The sequence below is a fragment of the Pezoporus wallicus genome, unplaced genomic scaffold (assembly GCF_028554395.1).
Source record: "Pezoporus wallicus isolate ANWC-B61680 ecotype Strahan unplaced genomic scaffold, APGP_CSIRO_Pwel_v1 contig_8517, whole genome shotgun sequence".
Taxonomy (NCBI): domain Eukaryota; kingdom Metazoa; phylum Chordata; class Aves; order Psittaciformes; family Psittacidae; genus Pezoporus; species Pezoporus wallicus.
The window spans coordinates 377,604-400,707 of NW_026635263.1; the positions used below are offsets into that span (position 1 = coordinate 377,604).

Here is a 23,104-nt window from a genome sequence, read left to right on the forward strand (position 1 = left end):
TTCATATGTTCACATCAGTGGCACCCAGCATCACCATCTGGTTATTTCTGTAGGGCACACAAAGCTGTAACATGACAAGAGGCACATTGAGAACACAAAACCACCTTTCATGACTTATCCTGGACTGCTTGGTCAGTTGAGGAGTTTTTTCTCATTAATGGCTTTTGCAGCAGCATGGGGGTTTGTTTGCAGTTTCTTACCCGTCTGGAGCCTTTGGAGCATAATATAAATGACAGACTTGGGATTTCAGGCAGAGCCCTTCACTTTATCTTGCATGTGAAAGACTTCCAAGTGCTGTACCGAGTCAGTTCCAGAATTCCATGAAGTATCCTGTGCATTGGTGGGTAAAACACTAATGATTTCTGGAAAGTATGAAAAAAGAGGAAGAAAACTGACTTTACACAAGATGTAGCCTCAAACACTTCTGCAGTTCTCTACTGTAGATCCAGTTCCCAATGCCAGTACAAGGATGGGAAGCATCAAATTCCCTAATAACAGCAGTACCAGCTGTACTAAGAAGAGCTTAGTAGTAATTCTGCAAGTGTGTCTGATTCACTGCCAGTAAGAGGATAGGAACAATCTTCCAAATAACACAAAACAAATCCTGAAGTATTTATTTGTTCCCAGTTTTTTGCTTAGTTAGGAATCAGACTGTGTTTAGAAGCTATTAGGATTGGCTTTGGGTTAAAAGAAATTCTGATTGTCCTGCCCTGTTATTTTCTAAGCTGACTGAGCTGGGAAATACATCTGGGCATTAGATGGGGTTTGGAGAGGTTTTGTGATTTCAGCTGTTTTGAGAGAGCATTTGGGTGGAGAAATCCGATTCCGAGAACCTACAAACTGCTACTACACGTAAGCTCCCCTGCCTCTTCCTTTTCTTAGGAGGAATTACTATTCTGACTTTTGATGGAATCCGAGCTATCTGACTTTTACAACGTCATCCGTCAATATTTGCCACCTGTCAGAGGAACTCCTTGAATTACCACGAGAACTACACCACTGACAAACAGGAAAAGGAAACTGTCGGTTGGTTCCTCAGCAATCCAAAGGTCTTTATATGGATTTGCAAAAGATATAAACTAAAGAAAGCAGCAGCACTGAAACACAGTGGGCAGGAACTGGTTTTGGTTTTTCAGTCTAACCTAGGCATTTTTTTATCAGTTGGATGTTGGTTTTGCTGTGATCTTAGTTTACAGTTGATAAGGCACAGAGCTTCCTTTGCTGGACTGTAGCAAGTCAGGAGTGTTCCCGCATTATTTCCACTCCATCAGGTGGAAAGAGTTTAGGTTTTGATCCTCTTTGAACGACTTCCTACAAACTGACAGGAGTTAAGCGGTCTGTTCCTCAACCACATGCTGCTGTACTACACTGCTGGAGTGGTGCTGGGCCACTTCATTCCATCACCTCTGTGGTGTCCTCTTACTTCCATGCACCTGAGAAGAGCCTGAGGTTCTTCTGGATCCAGCCATCCCTTGTGCTACACAGGACAAACTTCCTCAGCCTCTGTATGGAGCATGTGGCTTCTCAATCATCTGCTCAACTCTCTCAGTTCTTACTCCCCAGTTGAGGGCTGCTGGTCACATTAGTGATATTTCCTTTAGGACACAAGAGCAGAGTGACCCAGTTAACATAGCCACAGGAGCTGTTAGTGGGAAATCACATACTGATTGGATTCACATTTTAAACTGCTGCTTAAAAACAAGCCCACTGCCTGTGAGATACAACTGGTGGATAACAAAGCCACTTAGCAAGGGCACACAGCTATTGATTCTTACCAAGGTACAGGTTTTCATGGGCTGTTAACCACTGAGAAAAAGTTTGTTCAACTGCCTTTAGAGTCCTCAAAGTGGAAGAAATAGAGCTATTTCCCTTCCTCTTCCCTACTCCTTCTTACAAAGAACTTAGAAAGATGCTGAGCATGAAGGCAAAACTCTTTCTGCCAGATTAGCTTCATTTCCTGTAATGTGTCTCAGCCATGTGGGTTTTCTGTGCTTATTTGAAGGAAAGGAAAACCAAGCCATACTATTGTATAAGCTGTACAGGGAAATAGCTGGGAGATAAGCACATGCTGGACAATACTTTAAATACTTAACAAAAACTGGCTTGGAAACTCTTTTAGTTTGTCAAACTCAATCCTCACCACTGCTGCCATGGGCAACACAAATGATAAACTCCAGAGAAAAAGTGACTCTCTTTGGCTGCTCTGCCCCTCTCAGAGATAGCATAAAGGAAAGAGTTGGTGTAATGCCCTAAGCAAAAAGGTTTTAAAAGACTAAAATACTGACCTTTTGGAAGGGAAAAGCACCCCCAGAACAACACATGCATTACTCACAATGAAAATATTGTGCATAATAGTGCTTCCCAAGGGACCTGGCTTTGCTTCAGAGCCACCAGGGTTCAGCATCAAGTACAAGGCTGTTTACTTGCCTTGATTCAAGTAACAGCATGAAGTAGAGGTTCTGTATCACAGACACATGAAGCCAGAAGGGACCTCAGGAGCTGAGGTCCACCCCTCTGCCAAAAGAGGGATCAACTCTGCCAGTTCTGACACATTCTTCCATAACCTGTCCTTAAGGAGCTCAAACAAGGGAGGCATCACACACCCTCAGGCAATCTATTCCAGCTCTTCACTATTTGCATCACCAGAAAGCTTTTCCCAATCTCACCAAGTTTTGCTGCAGTTAAAGCCCACAACTTTTTGATCAATTTATCACAAGCAGTTGAATCAAAATTCCCTTTTTTAAAGCATCTATTATCACTTAAAAGATTATGACATCTCCCCTTTTCTCTAAACACCATCTTTTCAGCTTTTTACTAGGCAGTTTCCAGTCCCTGATCATTCTTACCACTCTTCTTTACGTTCATTTTTGATCTGCACCTTCTCTGAGGTGCAGTATCCTAAAGTACATCACTCCGGCTCACTCCCCAGCAACCTTAGGCAGAGCTGGGTAACTTTACATACCTTGCAGCTATTTCTGTTTATGCACCCCAGTATTACTTTATTCCATAGGAATATGCAGTCAACCATGATGCTTTTACATTTCTTTCCGCACCAAACCCAGTCCACACTTGCTCTGCATCCTCTGGGTACCCAGTTACCCCTGGCTGGGCACCATTTCCCACATAATGCACATTTGCATAGTTCAACAGATCACATTGACAAGCATTTATCGGAAAGCAGCAAAATATTTTGACAATAACCTGATAATTAAACACATTGTACAGATCAGCTATTCAACAGTAGCCAGGTAACTGAAAGGTATGCACAGACTTGCACTGATAACTGCATGTGATGCATGCTCCTGCCAGTCAGCACTGCAGGTGACAGAAAACCTTGACCTAAGTCCAGGATAACGTGAGCTGAACTTTGCTAGAGAGGAATCGAATTACAGGATCTCTGTCCTGCCAAGACACATTCAGGTACATTCTGTACATTCAATGTACACCAACCAGAACACCTCTGCAGAAAATACTGCGAAGGGCACAGTCTTTTACATTGTTCCAGGACAGCAACATCCTCCTAAAGCTGTTCCACACCAAACTGCCTTACCCTAACCAGCACTCCTGCCCACTTGAGGAAATGTTAATCACAGCAGGTTGAATCATCTTGGATGGCTCTCCTAGACAAACCCGAATCTGGATTTAGTTCAGCAAGCAACACAATGATTCAGCTTGGCATTTTTAGTGCATGCACACATATTTGTGTAACTACCATAGGATACACTTCCATAATCATTTAGGAGCTTTAACCTCTGCTGTGCAGATGGAACAAAAGTCAAACCAAACTGTGGAATACCACAGCAATAAACATCCTTTTTTTGCCTGCACTGAAGCACTACCTATCTGCTACCCACAGTAGCTGGCACTTGTGTTGCAGTGTGGTTCTTTATCCTTACTTACCCTCTTACTTGCCTGTGACTAAACCTAGTACAGAACAGGAAAACTGTCAGGGTGGACACAAAACCAGCCCACCATTCTGGCACTGTTTAAATCTACGGATTAGTTCTGTGCTCAAGCTACTTGAGTGCCTGTAGCACAGGAGATACTATATTTGTCTTATCTTTGTTCAGTGAAAGAAGCATCTTTAACTACAGAGAACAAGCAGCATGCTCTCCTCATACATTCACATCTGCCTCACTTAGATTTGTTTGTAACCCACTAACATCTTTCCATTGCACTAGTCCCATGAAGCTCATTTGAAGAAACAAGAAAACAGAACTGGAGCAGTCACTTTAGAAAGTGTTTATTCAAAAGCTTCATAGCACCATCTTGGTTTTTAAAACATCCAAATAAAATGCAGCAATTAAAACATTGGGTTTTTTCTGTTGAGCATGACACTAACTCCACCTGGGAACATACTTATGGTTGTTCTTGCTAATGTAACTGGAAAATAGCGCTCCTGTGCACACAGACATGGCATTGGGCCTTGACATGGGTTATCCAGTCCTAACTCAATAATGGAAGAATGAAAACAAGTGAAACGGGAAACCCCAAGGAAACTGATTCCACACACACCTGATTTCTGCTGGAAAATAGTATTTTCCAAAAGGTAATTTTAGCCATTTCAATTCTTTTGTCCTCTTTGAAACTTCAGCAAATGCAGAAGTGTAAATATATAAAATCCTTTGGGCATTCTTTTACGGTACCAGTCAAACCGTGGATGGTTGATTCATAAGGATCTCAATGTCTTTGTTCTAACAATCAGCTGGTCATTCTAAAGGGCCTTTTATGGCCATCTTTTCTAGGGAAAACACTGGTCAATGTAATTCTACTAAGTTACTATGGTGACTTTTACTCAAAATTCCAGGTGAAATCGAAGTGCCATTGACAGCACTTGTAATACTTTTCCATGATGAGGTTTTGCCTTTCCCCTTTTAGCTTTTGGAGGAGCCTGTCTGAGAGCTTCATTCAGGCGAGTCAGTAAAGCGCTATTTCCCAATGATCCTTAACTTACATTTCAAGAGTATGGACCATGCTGAGGGCTTGGTCACATTATCATTTGGCTATGGCTTCCAACCACTGGAATTCTCTATTGCATCTAATTCTGGTTGACCATTAAGAGGCAAATATTCACTTGGCTAAAGCCCCCATAGGGTCCCACGCTGGCAAAACAATTGGTTCCTGCTCCATCACTGCCAGGATGTCTTCTGGTACATGCTTCTTGTCCACCACCACTTCATACACGTACTCAGAAAACCAGTCATCGGTCATGATCAGGTAACCTGGAGATGAAAACAGCTCATTACAAGAGAACCACCACCACTACAGTGAAGCAGATAAAGTTTCACTTGTGTATGATGTGTTAAACAGGGCTAGTCAGATATGGTATATCTCAAGACAAAGAAATTAACCTTCGGGCTGACCAGATGTACTTCATGGGCACTGAAAGACCAGGCAAGAAGCCCGCTAGGAAAAAGAAGACCCAGAATATTCATTATTTAAGCTCCCTCTGTTAAAACAGGCACTGAGAATATTCAAGTGAATTACAATGCCTTAAAAAAGGCATTTAAGGCAGTTAAGTCCCTGGCTTTAGATGTTTTTAGGGTTTGGTTAAGAAAAGGGAAATTTTCTGGGTGAATATCCAACCATCTGTGGCTTAAGGAAACTTTGCTGGTTTAGTTCTTGCAGTGAGAGGAGGCCATCTGCTCTCCTCAAACATAAACCATCTAAATCACACTTTAGCTGAACTAAATCTTCATTTTTCCTCCTTAATATAGTTCTTACAGAGAATTTCAGTGAACAGCCTTTGAACTGGGGGGGAAAACAGTCACTTTGAGAGTTATCAGAGGCTTTAACAGAAAGCTGCCATTGGAAAGAAACTGTTCAAGGTGAACTGAAAATAAAGAGAGGCTGGGAGAAAGCAAGCATTTAGAAGACAGATGAGCAGGCTTTATGTAATAAAGATCCTCATGTCCTTATACAGTATCATCCCACAATCAAATGAAACAAGAAAATGTCTAAAGAATACGGACAATAAGTGCATCTATCTACAGCATCTTGTTTCTAAAGCAAGAGATCAGATAATTCCCATAAATTAAAAACCCTATCAATTGTAATCCGAGCTAGAAGCCATTTTGGAAACACTGCCAAAGGGAGCTGCCCTGATTATTCTCTCTTCAGGATATGAGTTCTTGGGACACACAAAAACCTCTCACTCCCAAGAGCCAACAAGTAATTGCACCCTGAGAGGATAATGAACTCTGCTGCTGACATCCTGTATCTCAGAGCTTGACAGGGCCGATTAGGATCGCAGTGTCTGAACAAGGAGGAAGCGTCAAGCAGAACTTCAGAACATGCAAATAAGCAAGGACACTGTTTGAGAAGGCCTGTGCCAGTGGCACAATGAAAGCCATTATCAATTTCTTCATTAAAAGCAGATACATACTTTGCACGCAGCAGTATATATACACCTAAGATCCTACCTAAGGCAACCCTGAGCCCTGCACTGCAGCCAGGTGATGGGCAAAAGTGAAAAAGAAGCAGGAAAGTTTCCTGCACTTCTAGGCAGGGCACACAATGGAGTTTCACCTCAGGAAGCTGATCTATTGCTTCTGCTCAAACCAGTTCTATGTTAAGGCCAGAATACGGAAAGAACTTGGAACAACATCCCCTTGTAACACAACACAGCACCTGACCACAAAGAGTACTCCTCTGTGTACCAGCCTGGTCCACACTTCTCTAACTTAGAAGGGGAAAAGCATTTTACACTGCCCAGCTGCTGGCCAGGGAGAGGTCAGTTGAGGATCAATGGCCTGCAAATTATTCCATAACCTAGGATGTGGGCACCTGAAAATAAAGCCCTGGAAAATTCCCAAAGGACTACTACAAGCCACTTGGTGCTTGTGCTGCGATTCCTCTGTTGGAGGAGAAACTAAGTGTCCTTCTGTCATAGCGTACTTATGGGATGATATACACACACATACACAAATACAGACGTTAAATGTCTCCAGTAAATCTGTTGGGTATGTATGCAGCAGCCAGTACAAGAGATCAGAAAAGGCAAAAGGGAGCTGACTTCTAGCTGGAGTTGTATCACAAGAAGGTCTTTTTCATGCCAAAACAAGCAGATGGACCCCTATCAGCTGGATGTGATAAGGTGACTTAGGCTTCCTCTTGTGCTTGGTTTCAAAAAGAGATACCCGATGGGATAAGCCGGGTTCAAACCTAGGTAATAATGTCCTGTGTCAGGACAAAAGAGCACACAGGATAATTGCATGGCTGACAGAGTGCCAGTGAAACACAGAAAGGAAACGTTTGACTGGGAAGAGACTTTTTTACCTCAAAAAACAAGCAGTGTTTGTCAGCAGCTGTGCTCGTTCCTTGAGGAAAACCAGACAGGATTCCAAGAAACACTTTTTCAACAGATCAGAGTGTAGTTACTAGCTATTTATGAAAGGCAACCAATGCTTGCCTATCCCCAGGGCTTCCCTGTCTCCAGGACAAGCACTACCACAAGAACCCAGTTCTGTGCACTCAGTGCAGTGTGAGCGTGTAACCAACTTCATCCCACAATACCCAAATCAGGAATCACAGGCTTTCCAGTCCTGCACCATGCAAGTCTGGGGAAGCTGGTGGTATCTGGCACCTTGGGCTGTACTGGGAGCAAAGCAACAGGAACCCCATGTGAAAACACAGGTCCATTTCCTACCAGCACCAAGTCATTTGTTTGCTTGGTTTTTAATGACTCAAAGCCTGGTCTCTGGTGGTTTGTTGTGGGCTTTGCCCTTTGTCATCCTGTCCAAGAAATAATGGAGTTGGGGCTTACTCGTATCCCCCACACCCAACTGGGCCTCAGCTGGGATGTGCCAAGTTCAACATCATTCTTGGCCCCTTTACTGATGTGAATTCTGGTTCTCTGCACTGGACTTGCCCAAACACAGCTGCCCAATTCCTTAACAAGGCAGATAAGATTAAAAAACCACTGCTAGAGAGATTCCATGGCATAGGAAGAGAGCTAGGACAGACCACAAATCCTCACCCTCCTACACCAGCTAGTGCTAGACACTGAAGAGACAAAAAGCAACAGAAAGGGGAGGAAATTCTGCCAAGTTACCTCTGCTAACATCCAAATATGAGCTCTGAAGGACAGTGCAACTGCCTTTAGCTCAATAGGGGTTTGCTTGGTCATGCCCAAGCAAGTTACTCAGGGAATCACCTCCCAGACAAAAATAACTCTGAAATAGAGTCCAGCTTCCTAATTCTGATGGGATTTTCTCTCAAGGCACTTTTCCAGGCAACTCCCTAACCAAAGCAAAACATACACAGTGAGCAAGACTTCCCAGGGACCACAGTCTCTACCAGCGCAGAACAGACAAGTGACAGTGACTACCCAGAGTGCACACAGATGCCATGCACATAAGATGTGCATACAAGGTCCTATTAGATCTCAAAGGAACCACCAGCTCCTCTTAAGAATGACTTCTTTTAGAGCCATTTAAAAAGTGAACCTGTGTTTGGAAAAGAGAATGTCTAAGGAGGATAAACTGTTAATGCAAACCCAGCAGCAAGCTGAGCTTACAAAGCTGGCAGACAAGTTCAAAGTGATCTTCAAGACAACTAGGAAACTGGGTTAGCTTAGTGTTATTTCTAACTTGAAGCCTGAAGCACTGCACTAGTCATTCCCTGTTGCTGTAGCTTTTCTTTTTTGCTTTTGGATTGTATGTTTGAAGTGAAGAAAGCCAAAAATCACAAACATGGCTCTCCACATAGTCACAGCCTCTGCAGCTCCATCACAGCATTCCCTGGTGCTCCAGTCCAGTAACACCAGCACAAAACTGCTGCTGTTCAGTCACAGCTCCACAGGTACAACTCCTGCAAGCAGTGCCACGCTTCAGTCCACTGCACTGCTTGGGAATATTAGCCAGTATCCCAAAATTGAGCCAATTTTTCTCCAGGTCTAGTAAAGAACAACTCAACCTTGGCCAAGGAGCATGTATTGCCAGCACAGCCAAAGCTCTGACATGCACCTGTGAACTCCAGAACATTTGGAGTACAAGCTTAGGTCCACAGAGTGGTTGTAAAGCAAGCTGAGTAAGACACTTCCTTCCTGGAAGCATTCCACTAACACTAACATCAAGCATCACAAACTGATTATCTGGAGTGTCTCAAAACAAAGTGTTTGATAATAAGAGCACAACTAACCAGCCATTTTTATGTTTTATAGTCTCTATTATACATAAAGGTCCTTAATTAGCTTTGGAGACATGAAAAGTTTTGATGTGACTTCTTACTGTTTGGCTCCTTTACTTAATCCACCATTCCAAAGTACTGCATTTTACTACTGTCACACTGATGAGCCTTGAAGGCTGAACATCAACACCGCTTCGTTGTTTGCTCAAGACTGAAGACTGTTATTGGAATACTTTGCTGTGAACGTACACAGCTAACTCAGAACAGACACTACTGCAGCACCAAGGGACCAGAACATCAATTAAGACACTGTTAGAAGAATACCCTACACTGCAGCTAGCTGTTTGTAAGATACCAAAAGCTTATGAGCAAGACCACATCCTAAACCAGATGTTTCCTAAAATAGCCTATTCCCAGAAGAAAACCCAGACATCCTGAGAAATTTCACCCATACCAAATCTTGTGAGCACAACATTTGGGATTAATGTGCAGCAGAAAAATGTGGTCAGCAATGACTGTTGTGGACACACGCTGGAGTCTGTCACAGCATGCTCATCAGTGAGCCTGTGCCAGGCCTGACTCCACATCCGGCCTGCCTCACATAGGGGATGACTAAAATCATGGAGTTTCCCTCCACTCCACTTTACCAAATGCTCTGCCAAGGCCTGACCACACTTATAATGAAGTATTTAAACTCTGATACGAACTTTAAGGTCTACCTGTATCTTCCCATACATGAAAAGTCTGGTTACTTTGGTTACATTGTCAAACACTGTAAAGATAACACATACCCTATATCATTAAACTACCTACACTCAGAGTTCCAGTTCTAGCCCCCAGCACAGGAGCCTCTGTTAACTGCATCCTCTTGCCTTTGGGACCAAATGCTCTACCTGTCAAGAAGTGTCAGGATCGATCACTTATGGCCACCTCCCACAGCCACAATCACCTCTACAGCTGAGCTTGCAGCCACAGTGTCAGCTTTATCCAGTGACCCTTCCTGCTTCTCCAATGTTTACATTCAATTTACTTAGCTGTAAATCACATCTAAGTGAGGAATGTTTGTCTTCCAGGAATACAGTGCCATAACTCAGTGATCTGCATGCATGTGCAGGCTTGTTTCATGCATGTCCTGGTGAAGGGCACACAGCACATCCTCTTCCCCCTCCCACCTCCCTATTTCCAAACACTAAGCTCAGCTCTCCTTTCCCATCACTGTAGATTACCTTTATTACCACGGTCTTCACCCCAGGAGTTTTCCACTCTCCATTTTTCAAATGCATCTTCTTGCCCATCCTGTGACAAAACAAGGTGATGGCTATTCAGTAGTGAAGGACCACACGAGTTTGTAGCAGCCAGGCCTTCCTAGTCTAAATCCAGCACCAGCAATCCAGAGAGTTCTACTCCTAAAAGGCATCAGCAGCTTTCAAACAACGGTCAGAACAGTTGGAGAAATGTAATCTCCTAAAATACTTGTCTACCTGCTTACAAGAGAAAGTGTGGTTGAGAAGAGACCCTGCAAGAAGTATTTATTTTCACCAGATGATTTAAATTTAACCATATTTGAGCTTGGACTTAACTGACAGAATTTAAGCAGCCTTCCCTAGGACCTGTCATGGGGTCTTCTGAAACACAGAACACAACTTGCTTGAAGTAGGAATCAGAGGAAAGGAGCAAGGACAATGAAGCAACTCTATGAATTTATAGCAGTAAGAGCAAATACAAATACTTCAGGATCTGGCTGAAGGACACCGCTCCAAGTCTGCTGCTCTGAAAGAAAAGATGAGGCTTCTAATGAGCATGGAGTGCATGAGTTCATGTTCAGGAGTGTGCAGTATTCCAGCCTGCATTAGGTACACTCATTTGCTCCTAAAGTAGTTTTCTAATACAAAAAATTAACCTGCAAAGCACCCCATAAAACCTATAGGGATGCTGGGGAGGGACTCTTCATTAGGGACTGTAGTGACAGGACAAGGGGTAACGGGTTCAAACTGAAACAGGGGAAGTTTAGATTGGATATAAGGAGGAAATTCTTTCCTGTTAGGGTGGTGAGGCACTGGAATGGGTTGCCCAGGGAGGCTGTGAATGCTCCATCCCTGGCAGTGTTCAAGGCCAGGTTGGACGAAGCCTTGAGTGAGGTGGTTTAGTGTGAGATGTCCCTGCCCATGGCAGGGGGTTGGAACTGGATGATCTTAAGGTCCTTTCCAACCCTCACTATTCTATGATTTTTATTACTCAGTGGAATATTGCTGTATTGCTTCTATCCTCACTTTAAAAAACAGAGGACACTCGAGAGTTACCAGACTAGGGATAAGTCAGCTCTTGCTGCCATCAGATACACTGGGATAAGCACGTTTATGTACATTAAGTTGAACCAAAAGGTGCATTTAATCCACCTCAATTTTATGTTGTAAAATTGTAATAGGATTTTTTAAATCCTCAAGGCTTTTTTATAAAGTAGGTAAACCCAAGGTATTACATTTTATAACTCAGTTTATCAAAGTTCCTTTAGATTAAGTTAAGGTTTAATGTAAGACAACATGCTCAAATAAAAAGTAGAAACAACTTAGCCCATTTTGAAGGTGGAAAAGCCTCTAAATGCCAAGCTTGTTTTAGGATTATTTCTTTTAAACTATCTTTGGGTTTAGAGCTACCATCCTTACTGATCTTATACACATCCTTGTCTTGAAGATCAGAGATCAGGTCACATTTTAGGCAATGATACATTTAGGCATGTAAAAGAATGAATTTAAAAACACAGACCATAGACTATAGCTGCAATGAAATGCAGCCACAAACCGGCTACAATAAGTACAAACAGACAGGCTTCAGTCACAAGCAGGTAGTAGGTATTAAATACTAGAAAAGTAAATGTCTAGCTGAAAAACAGTGGCTTTAAAGATGTGTTCATGCAACACATTTCTGCAAGGACTGGAAGTGTTAAGAGCTCAGAATGCAGAACAGGAGAAATAATACACCAAGTGGTAAAAAGTAACTCAAAAGTTCTGACTCAGCATTCCCATCTCGAGTCCTCCAACTCCAGAGCTCAAACTAACTTTCAGTTCTGTGCAAGCTGCTGTTTCTCAAGCCAAGGTCACGCTGAACAGGAAGAGATCACTTCAAAGAAACTTTAATAATGACAGCTTCTGGAAATACATGGAAAACAACACTGCAGATAACCCCAAGTGGTAAGCTTTCACATGGTTCTTTTTACTCCACATGTGCTTTGTTATACTGCCAGGAGCTGATTTAGTTGTGGATTCATCTCAGCCTACTGTCTTGCCACAGAGCTATTTTGGACACCATCTTCCTTCCCTAATTACAAGTAGGTCAGGGAGGTCACATGCCAGAGCTGCAGGAGGTTTAGACCATTGCAAAGTGCCTCCTACTGGCATTTTAGCAGTAAGAGCTTCACGCTGTAAAACGACTAACCCATGCAGTGGGACATGGCAGGAAACATTGGATGTGATACCTGATTGCTTGCTCAGCAAGATACATCAGGAATCTGTATTTAAAAATCAGTTAACATAGGTTTTCTGTTCTGTTAAAAATAGCAGCTTACTTCCTTTCCCCTTTCTTCAGTAAAGGTTTGTGGGCAGAAGGAAAGAAATCCTGGACTTGTCACAAATTTTCCCCTCCTTGTTAAATATTTATAGCTCTGAACACTCAAACATCACAGGGAGAACAGACAACCCAGGGTGCTGTGGCACACCTGAACACTGTGAATGAGCCCAGAACACAAGCAAGCTGCCAGAACAGGCAGATACATCCATGCAAGCATCAGAACTTGAGGAGGAATACTCACCTTCTCAGTGACAGCTGTCAGCACCATGGCATGGGTCATCATGGATTCTCCAAAGATTAACCGTTCTGCTTTGTTCAAGTTCTTGACAGAGACACCAAACACCAGCTCATGATTGTATCTGTTGGGAAGGCACATAAGCAATATCGAAAGGGATGCAGGGAGAAATTTTCACTAGGAGTAAACCAGGGAAGCAGTAAACTAAATCAGGAGCCAGTGCACAGGCATAAAAGTTCAACTCTTTTTAGTATCGGAATAAATGTAAAAGCTGATCTCTTGAGGAGTTTCTCTCACCAAGTACTAAACAATTCAAATGAGTAAGCATGTTTAACAACCACTTGTGCATCTTTAAAGGACTCAGAGTTTAGCTAACAAGTGAAAAAACATTATGTTGCTGCTGAATTACTTAAATATACTCTTGGGGGGTTATATAATCCAAAGTATGTACAAATTAAGTTTCTGAAGCAGCTTAAAGACTGTTTATGTCCTAGCCAAGTATCCCAAATGCTACCCCGTTTCAATTGTCTACTTACATATTCAAGTCATTGATTCCCAGCTTGCTATAGAAGTGCTTTGCAACATCACAGCCAAACCACACAGCCTACAAATAGAAAGCAGAGTCACATCTGGGCCATATCCCAGCCAGTTTTACATTACAAGGGCTGCCCTGTGCCATCCACAAAGAGAAACCAAACCAACCTCGCCATCCTTAATGGATGCTGCAGCTAGTTTTTTCAGGACATCCACAGGCTGGTTGTTGTAGAGTGTTTTCCTCCCTCCTGCCATGTTGCCCAGGTACTCCACTGTGTACAGCCTGTTGTATGGATTCTGCGGCCGAGGATCATTCACTAGACAAATCTGCCAAAACCCAAGATGTCACAAATCAGGGTGCAACTGAACTGAAACCTTTGAGGAGTGAATCCAGGTGGATTTGAGAGGATTACTTTGGTCCCAGCTGCCTGTCCCATCAGCAAACAAACCACTTGGCTGAAATACCAGAGTTTTTAAGGTTTTGTTTGCTTTTGTTTTATTAGTTCACCTCCTAACTGGCATAGCAGCTTTGCATGTTATTCCTGCTCTCTAATAGCTGTCTCGTGGCAGTTTATGACTGATTAGATCATTACATATCTCATCATTACAAAATCAGGATGGAAGTGCAATATGGGATCACAGCTAATTGTAGGGTAGAGCACAAACAGGAGAATGGGAAGAATAAACATCTTTGACTTGTGGGTGTAATACCTATAACATATGGGTTACAGGGTGGACAGGCCACTTGCAACAGTGGAAATAAGTGGCTTGGCAGCAAAGAAAGGTCTTGGGAAGCTTGGAAAACCTTTTAGCATCCCCACCTTGTCCTCCATGTTGAAGTAAGGCTTCACATGCTCATTGTAGAACTGCACCGGTGTCATGGGGCCATATTTGTGGTAGTTCTTCTCCTTATCCCGGAACTCCCAGCAGAAAGTCTCCGGAGGGTTGCCCAGGCAAGTGCTCACTATTCTGAATACCTGCCCAGAGAAGCAAACAGCTGTGAACCTGCTGGACCATGCAGCAGTGCCTCTCCTACCACAGCAATGCGACTGAGGAGTGGATTTCTCCATGTGAAAACCAACTGGAGAAATGGGATCTTAACACCCCCTCTGAAGATGAGTAAACACACACACATGAATTACTTGCATTCAGCTCTGGAATTCTACGTGTTTCAATAGTCCAAAAGGAAAACTGAAAGGCCACAGGAAAAATGCAGAATCTCTCTCCATTTTCACACTCCATGTTATCATCAGGCAAAACAGAAGCCCAAGGTTGAACACAAATTCCAGGTTTCCTAGGAATGCAGTGGCCGGAGCAAAGGCCAGTACACTGCCCAGGCTCATGTCAATGTTTCATAAGTAATTCTGAAGCTCCTCCAACAAGATGATTTCCCAGTGCAAGAGAAACTTCATCAAACTGATTGTAGAAAGGCTGAAGCATTCAGCATCATATACTCTACCGGGTGTTCTGCCCCATGCAAACGCAAAGACAAACCAATCTTTCTGCCATGCGTCCAACAAAGCATTCTATGCCAGTGTTTCCCCTGTATTAATCTCTCTTTTTCATGTAATGTTCATTTAGATTTCAAACATGGACTTTTGCTTCTTTTCAACAGTAATCTTCCCATCCCTTTTAATATGTTTGTCAATGTCTGTTTAGGGTTGAGCTGGCAGGCTATTTAATTTCACCCAAGATCCCTGCCTGCTGACTGTGACATCCCTCACAGATGGCAGCTTTCTGTTGCTTCTTAGCACAAAAAGTTGACCAGATTTCAAGTCATCAGCATCCCTATAAATCAGAACATGAAGCTGCACTTAACCACTACTGTACTTCTTCACAGGGCTTATCACAAAATGTGCTAACTTGTAGGCAGGGTAACCAGATGACTGTCTCTAAGGATATTTAGCAGGACCCGCCACAGGTACCCTGGGGACAAAACAATTCAATCATATTAAAACAGGTTTGAATCTGTTTTACTTCAGCTGACACTGGTCTGCTTCAGCGCTGTCCATGTCCCGAGTCCTCTCCTTGCAAGAAACCAACAGGTTATTTAAAACAAGAGAAAGGGGGAGTCAAATCCCAGCTGCACCTTCTGCACTAGGATCCAGTCACTGCTTTGTGGCAGCTTTCTGAGGCTGTCAGTCTTCACACCTTCCTCTCACTGACTTTTCACAGGGGAGGAGACAGAATACCTTTCCCAGAGCTGACATTCCCTTTCTGGAGCTAGTTGAGCTGTTTTATAGGGATCCTCAGGCTCCCTAAGAACTAGCTTTGTGCTGATGGCAAAAGGAGCACAGTTCTCATGCTAAATAACACCATTCGGCTGTGCACAAAATATAAGTAAAGGTGTTCTTGCTCCAAGCAGTTTAAGAAAACAAGCCAAAAGATTAATTACGGGTTGAATCAAGGGTGTGGGCTTCGTGTTTTCACTGGAGGAACTCGCACATCTATCTCTCAATAAATATGTTAAAGAGCAAATGTAAATCCCTAAACTACTATAAATATTTAACTTTGCACAGACTGCACAAAAAGTAGCATTTGCTGTGGATACACCCACATTACCTCAAATAACCACAAGTGGTTAGGGACGAGGTTATGAAAACAAAATAAGCAAGAAAAAATATGCCTGAAAGGAGAGCAACACACAAGCAGGCTCCAGCCAGAGGAAGGGAAGTGATGGAGACAGAAGTCTCAGGGGCAGTGGAGCCTGGGAATGGCCTCCCTCAGTCTTTTTGCCACCACACCCAGCACAGCCCATCTCAGGATCTCACAAGCTTCCTCTATCAATCAATAAATAAGCAGACATTTAAACTAAAAGGTGACTTATATCACTCCAGTGACAAGTAGAGCCAAGATGAGGCAAAGCTACAGTGGCTTGTGCTAAAATCCCAAATGAACGGGGAGGGGAAAAGGAGGGTACTCGTGATAAGGAAGAGTCTACAAAGGAAAACAGCGAAGGAAGAAAAAGTCAATCACATGCAGTGTACTGATTTCAGCTTCTGACCTGCTGTGCACTGGCTTGATAAGAAGAATGTTTATATAGTTCTGGAGTGAATATTTAATCTTGTGTGCCAATGACTGCCCCATTTTAGCCAGAGCACTGCCTCCCTGCAGGAGCAAGCCAAGATTTGCTATGCAAATAAAACTGCACAGAACAAACCCAAGCTCTGTTTTGCCACATACAAAAATAGATGCAATACCACCTGTATACATATAAACACATGAAACAAGAGTGATCACAAGCCTCTCAAACTAAGTGTTTTTAAAGTATACAAGAGAGGTGCGACTGCATATTTCAACTACAAAGTGGATTTACTTTCAGTCAACAAAAGTTGCAACCCACTTGCAGGAGAAAACACTGTGTTAACATCAGCAAACTAAACACAGCCTTTCTACAGAACAAACTGCAATCACTTAATAAGCCTTTAACACCAGGTCCAGGATCCCTCATTGGAGGGCAAGATGCTCTAAATAAGTGAAGAGCCATTGTGCAGTGAACTGCCTGTCACTGCCCTGAAAATTAACATCTCTAGGAAGCTTTTGATGTCTGCTGTAAAATCCTCCAAGGGCTTCTGGACACACATTGGATGTAAATCATGTTAATTCACTTGTGAACTAAGTACTGGTTGGCAACAGACTCGGGTAGGCTCAAACCACTGAGTTCATCTGAAGTCACATCATAAAAGTTTTTGTTGCAATAATATAACCCTGCCTAACACTGATGTTTACTGGGGTGCAGAAAACCTAACATACATAACCAAACCATTTGATTTCTTGAGCCCTCTAATGACAGATGTTAAAACCACTTTGCACTGAACAAGTGAAATAGATCCTTCCTTTTAAAACGCACATGGTCAACCTAAAACAGTCTGAGCTTTTAACATTACTTTTGGCTATTTAAGAATCAAGTATGAGGACTGATGCGTGTCACTCATTCAGTGTGACCAGATGGAGGGCAGCCATTACCCATACTGTGTACTACAGACTTGCCAATTGAGTTGATTTTGAGTTAACTCACAGAGCCAAGAACAGATGCTGCAATTCCTTCCTTTGCTGCCCTTCAGTATCAGGCCACAGCTGGATTTCAGCCTTGCGTTCAGCTCAGAGAAAACTCCCTTTTGTTGTTCTCTTCTGCTCTCTTGTGGGGGATTTATGCAACAACACTTGTGCAGTAAGATTCTACATTCAAAGCCAGCAGAAAGCTATTTTCAACCTCTTTCCTACTACTTATAAAAGCTTGATAGCCCACTATTTTGCTCTCTAAAGATAAAAATAATGCTCTCCCACAAGAAAGAGCAGATGTGTCTAAAATGTCATAGTTTGGGGTTCTACAAATTCAAGGTGTTTGTTTGAAAGTATTAGAAAAACTCAGAACGAGATACACAAGCCCCTGCAAAAACCCACAATGAATACCTCCAAGCACTCTGCCATACAAAACACTGCTACTTAGGTGAACAAAAGGCAACTGGTTTGGACGAGCCATCAGCTGTAGAACAAGAGTAAGAAATCTCATCCATCCTAGCCTTGCTTTCAACAAGATTCATGTCATACACGTGTATTTACCTCTTCTATCATCGTGTCCATCGCAGCACAAAGCTCTCCTCTCATTGTTCCACTTTCCACCATATTTCTTAGCCGCAAACAATACTCTCTCATCTGTTTAAAGAGAGTCATTTTATTAAAAGGATACGAAAGGGTCACCTATTATGGTTTTGGGACTTGCTATCTGGTTGTTTCAAGCACTGTTTTACTCTCCATGTTTTCAAAACCAAAAGAAAAACCCTTGCAGAAGCTTTGTTAGATACTGATTCTTTTCAAAAGATATCTGAACGATTTAGAAGTAAGATATCACAAAAAAATAACCTGAAATGAACAAATAGTTGCAACTCAATTACTATTTTCCAACCACTAATTTGAAGCTTGCAGCCATTAGCTCTTCTTAAGGCTGGATTTCTCAGCTCCATAACTGATGCTGCAACATCCACTCAGATCACCTCTAACTCAGAACAGACTGTCTTTATACTGTAAAATTTATGTTGCAATTCTAATGCATAATTGATCTCTTGGTTGATAAAAGGAGTGGAGCATTTCCCCACTGCCTGCAGGACTGCAGCAAGAGCAGCACACACTTCCCATTACTGTCACAATCCATAAAGCCAGGAACAGTGAGCAGGGCTCCCTAAAGACCAGCTGGCTTGCCATGTTCAAGACTAGAATAACATTAACACCATTCATTATGTGTCAGCTTTTCAGCACATATTTTACTTTTTTTATGTGGATTTCTGCAGGCACTTTTCCCTGAGCATGTAGCAAATGAACTGCAGAAAAATTAACCACAGCTCACTGGAAAAAAAGCTTTAATTGCCTTTTTAGCTAGGTACCTACTCTAGCATCTTCCCAGATTGATTGAATCTGCAGTTCAAGGAGTGAGCTCATATCTTCCTTCAGACAAAGCTGCTCTTTCTGTACTGAATGCTGATGTTTAAGATTCAGTGTTTTGAAAATACTTTTAATTTTTTCCATCAAGTTTGTCAGTAAAAAAGTCAGATGCCAAGTGCTAGTTTTGCATTAACAGACTTAATCAGCCACACAGCAGGAATTAACTTCTTAGAAATTCAAGGATTAGGAACAATTGCTACTAAACCCATGCAAGGTACTTTCACATTACTGAAGCCCCGCAGTGGACATCTTCCACAAACACTTTCCTGCTCCATGCTCCAAGATTAACAAATTGCTGAGATTTTAGACTGGTTTTTTGAATAAAAGCAAGTGAAATTGTTGACATGCACTTAATACAATAAAGAGAAATGAAGGTGGCTAGAACACCTGAAACAGGCTCAACCTTAATTACATCAGTTTTACCTTATGATTCAAGATCTCATTCATCCTTCTAGTAGCCTCTGTAGTATGAGACTCCGGGAAGTTTTTCTTGGGGACAACACCATACTTTTCTAAAGGAAAGTAATAATACTACAGATTAACCATCATCTAATTCCTATCTACATAATATTATAATATTATCTTCTAATAATTATCTACACAGTAGATGTTAATGCTTCTACCTATACCCATGTAAAAGCTACATATACTTGGGTTTTGTGCAGAGATTACAAGGGAAAGTCTCTTATTTAAAGGTTATGAGTATTCAAAGTTTACACCTTAATTTGTGACTGAATGTTGACCTCTGGTCTGTATTCCACAGGGTCCCCAGAAGTGGAATCCCTGAACTGTTCAGTATCATGTAATTTATAACTTTTAGGTGTTGAATTAAGTTGTGCTCTTTAAGAAGCTCTTCTCACCAGAAAAAGAAATTAATTGGAAATTAAGCCCCTGAATTACCTTTGAGAATTGGGTCTCTTACGAATTATTCCGTGTATTTTATTTAAGGTTAAGTGACTGACTTCCCAGACTCTTTTCTTCCTCAACATTTATAAGACACCAGCAGCAGCTCAACTCCTTCCCATACTATGGCACCAGTCAAATACTGCACTGGCTAATAAGGCTCTGGGTGTAACAGCAGCATCCAAAACCTCCTCTGCCCTGATTAAATATTTGTAACAACTGGATGGGGAAAAAAAGTAACCTCCAGGCTTCAAAGAAACAAATTCCTTTTGTGATTCTAAACTTACATTATTGGCTTGTTGATTTACAGAGTGTCACATTGTTTCATAATACAAAAGCAAACCCTAGTGTAATTTAGACACAGAGAAGTATCTCCTTAATCTGTGTATGAAAGATCTCACTTCAGCTGGATCTTTGTAAGACCAGCACTGCCACATTCCACATCATTTCCCTCACTGATCTTTACACCACCTATCTTCAGACTTCAGCCCTAAGTAGTTTTGCTTCTGCCTTGTAGACACACCCTAGTCTAGCAATGGGTTTTTTCCTTACCATATGCCCTAAGAATTGAATACATGGGTATAAATAACCAATGTTGAGTTGATGACTGAAGTAAAGGGGATTGAACCTTTTTACTGAACACAAAGTCCAGGATATCTCATTACTTCTGTTGATCTTCTGAGCTTCTGTTGTCTACAGCAATATGCAAGAGTTAAGACCCCACACAAGGGATTAAAAAAGGTAGTGGTTACGGCATCACGCTCCTCAGCAAACCCCCAAGTCTCAAACTGAATTATTTCTTCTCTTTCACTCTCACTTCTCAAACCAGCCTGCCATTTCAAGAAGGGACCAATGCTCTTACCAATAATATTAACCAACATATCCCACTGTCCACCATCATTCGTGGGATTGGTGAGCAGGAACTGCACCAGTCTGCCTCCCACAGGCTCATTCTGCTGAGCTGTTTCCACAAAGGCATTCAAAAAGTAGTAACAACGTTCAACCTGAAATGGATGGGGAAAAATACTTTTAAGTCTGGCACATTATGCATTCATTCCTGAGTATTCAGTTCTTCAGAAGTCCTACCTAGATCATCCACCTTATTTTCCATCTAACATTTCAGGGCTTATAGTATAAACTTCTTTCTGTTAAGGAGTTAGCACAGAACTTGAGCGTAGGGAAATAGAAAATGCAAAACATCGGGTTTTCTGTGAAGCATGGCCCAAACTAGTCCTAGAATTTCTCTAGTTCCTTTAGGGGAAACAAGCAGACACAGCTCAGAGCAGGGCACAGGTGCCCAGGGAAGCTGTGGCTGCCCCATCCCTGGCAGTGTTCAAGGCCAAGTTGGACACAGGGGCTTGGAGCAAGCTGCTTTAGTGGAAGGTGTCCCTGCCCACAGCAGGGGTTGGAAAAGGGTGAGCTTTAAGGTTCTTTCCAATCCAAACCATTCTAGGATTCTATGATTAACATCTGGATAGCTTTCTTCTCAGGCTGGAAATCCCACTTTGCTTGACTACTGCTTAAAATACTGATTTAAGTAACTTTTGACGGTTCTTCTCATGATTTCCACCTGTAATGTTAAAATAGTCCAGCCTAAAAGAAATCCTGTCCCAGTACCCACACCCAAACACACAAGCTGTCCTAGCATAACCTGCAGCCTGTGCTACCATACCTTATCCCAGAAAAAGAGATAGGATTGGCTGAACTCAAACTCTTCAATGTTGTATTTCTTCATGAAAGGAAGGCGCATTGCATTGAGACACGAGAAAATCCAACATCTCCCTGAGAGATCAAAGGAACAAGGATTAAACTGGAATGTCTGCACTCCAGAGCTCTGTAACGTTCTTGCTTTAAACACAAGATTCATGACACAGTTTTGCCGCAAGGCTTTGGCCAGGATGACAAAATACCAAACAGCTTGTAAGAAGTTCAGAGCCCTTTTACTGCAAACGCAGTAAAAATCAACTGATTTTATCCTGCACTATGCAGAAGGGAACAGAGGCAAGCACTGAGTCTGGAGACTGTTACTAACCCAAGAGGATGCTGCAGGGATACAGCTTTGCCTCAGAGCCAATGAAGTGATGTCAGAGGAAGCCACCACTCATCCCCCGACCACCACAGCCGCTAAGAGAGAGCACCCCGCTCCCCGAGGACAACAAACCTCGTCCCGGAGCCCCTTACCGGAGTTCTTCTGGTTGGTGACGGGCTTGCCCTCGGCGGGCACGGCGTGCTGGAAGACCTGCACCGTGTCCTGCACCACCTGCCGCTGCAGGCACACCTCCAGCGGGTCGCTGCAGGTCGCCACGTTCTGGGCCAGCAGGAACTGCGGCTCGGCCCGCAGCCGCCGGGTGAAGGCGGCGGCCTTCTCCGTGCTGAGCCCTGCGGGACGAGGAGGAACAACCGTCACCACCGGTAACACACCCCCCAACCCCCCCAAGCCACCCCATCGCTCAGGTAACGGGGTACACCCCCCCCGCTGCCATGGCAACAGGACCCCCTCACGGGTAGCACCCCCCGCCCGTTGCCACGGTAACGGGCCCCCCGCCCTCACCGCGAGCGTTCATGGCACAGGCGGCGCGAGCTCCCGCACGCAAACGGCCGCTCCCCGTCCGGGCCCACCGCCGGTGGCGCGCGCCGAGGCGGAAGCGGTTCTTATAGCGCCTCGGCGCTAGAACCTTCCTGAGGCGGCGGGGGGTGAGGTGGTCCTGCGGCTCCACAGGGACCTCGGTGTGGGAGGCTCACCCAGCCCGCTGCCCCCCCCCCCTCCCCCCGGTCTCAGCCCCTGATGTGGACTGAACGCTGCCGGCCGAGGGGAGGCCCGGCGCATGGAGCGCTGGTGTTGCACGGTGCTTGTGAACGTTAGGCAAGGACGCGCGCCAGGTCACGCTTCCTGTTGAGTAACAGCCCTGCTCCTCCGAGGAGAGCGTCTGCACATCGCAGGCTGGGGTTCATTTACAGCACACGGAGTTTATTTACAGTAAGGCACCATTCCGACATGCGGTGAGGCCTGGAAAGCTTGCCAGGACCTTGAGGAACGCGCTGGAGTGGCGTTACCGCAGAGCAGAGGGATGGAGAGCATTCACACTGGAATTCCCACTGTGTTCCTGAGTGCCCAGCCCCTGAGCTCCACGCAGCACCCAGGGAGACACAAGGTGTGACAGTACCAGGCGGCTTTCCCCTTGGCCAGAAGGAGCTGAGATGCCCACGGGATTCCCAGGAAGGGGCAGCAAGCTGGGTGGCTGCCACCTCTAACACATTATGGTGCTGTAGGACAGGGACAAGAAAGCAGCTGCCAGGTCA

General features: G+C 43.6%; 1 protein-coding gene across 1 annotated transcript; it reads right to left on the bottom strand.

Moving 5' to 3' along the window:
* Window positions 1–4,227: 4,227 nt before the first annotated feature.
* Window positions 4,228–22,453, bottom strand: BLMH (bleomycin hydrolase). Its single transcript, XM_057415122.1, has 12 exons — window positions 22,356–22,453; window positions 21,986–22,183; window positions 21,477–21,586; window positions 20,667–20,808; window positions 19,325–19,413; window positions 18,026–18,118; window positions 14,284–14,439; window positions 13,631–13,789; window positions 13,465–13,532; window positions 12,935–13,052; window positions 10,356–10,425; window positions 4,228–5,222 (listed from the first exon to the last, which is right to left on the bottom strand). Exons 1-12 carry the CDS (start codon window positions 22,366–22,368, stop codon window positions 5,071–5,073), a joined length of 1,368 nt encoding a protein of 455 aa, XP_057271105.1. The 5' UTR covers window positions 22,369–22,453; the 3' UTR covers window positions 4,228–5,070.
* Between the last annotated feature and the right edge of the window lie 651 nt (window positions 22,454–23,104).

What these genes read in the sequence shown, in the direction of transcription:
- BLMH (XM_057415122.1), bottom strand. An exon ending in ATGAGATCTTGAATCATAAG is followed by an intron (nt 18,119 to 19,324) that starts GTAAAACTGATG and finishes CTCTTTAAACAG; the next exon opens with ATGAGAGAGTATTGTTTGCG. An exon ending in CATCCATTAAGGATGGCGAG is followed by an intron (nt 13,533 to 13,630) that starts GTTGGTTTGGTT and finishes TTCTATTTGTAG; the next exon opens with GCTGTGTGGTTTGGCTGTGA.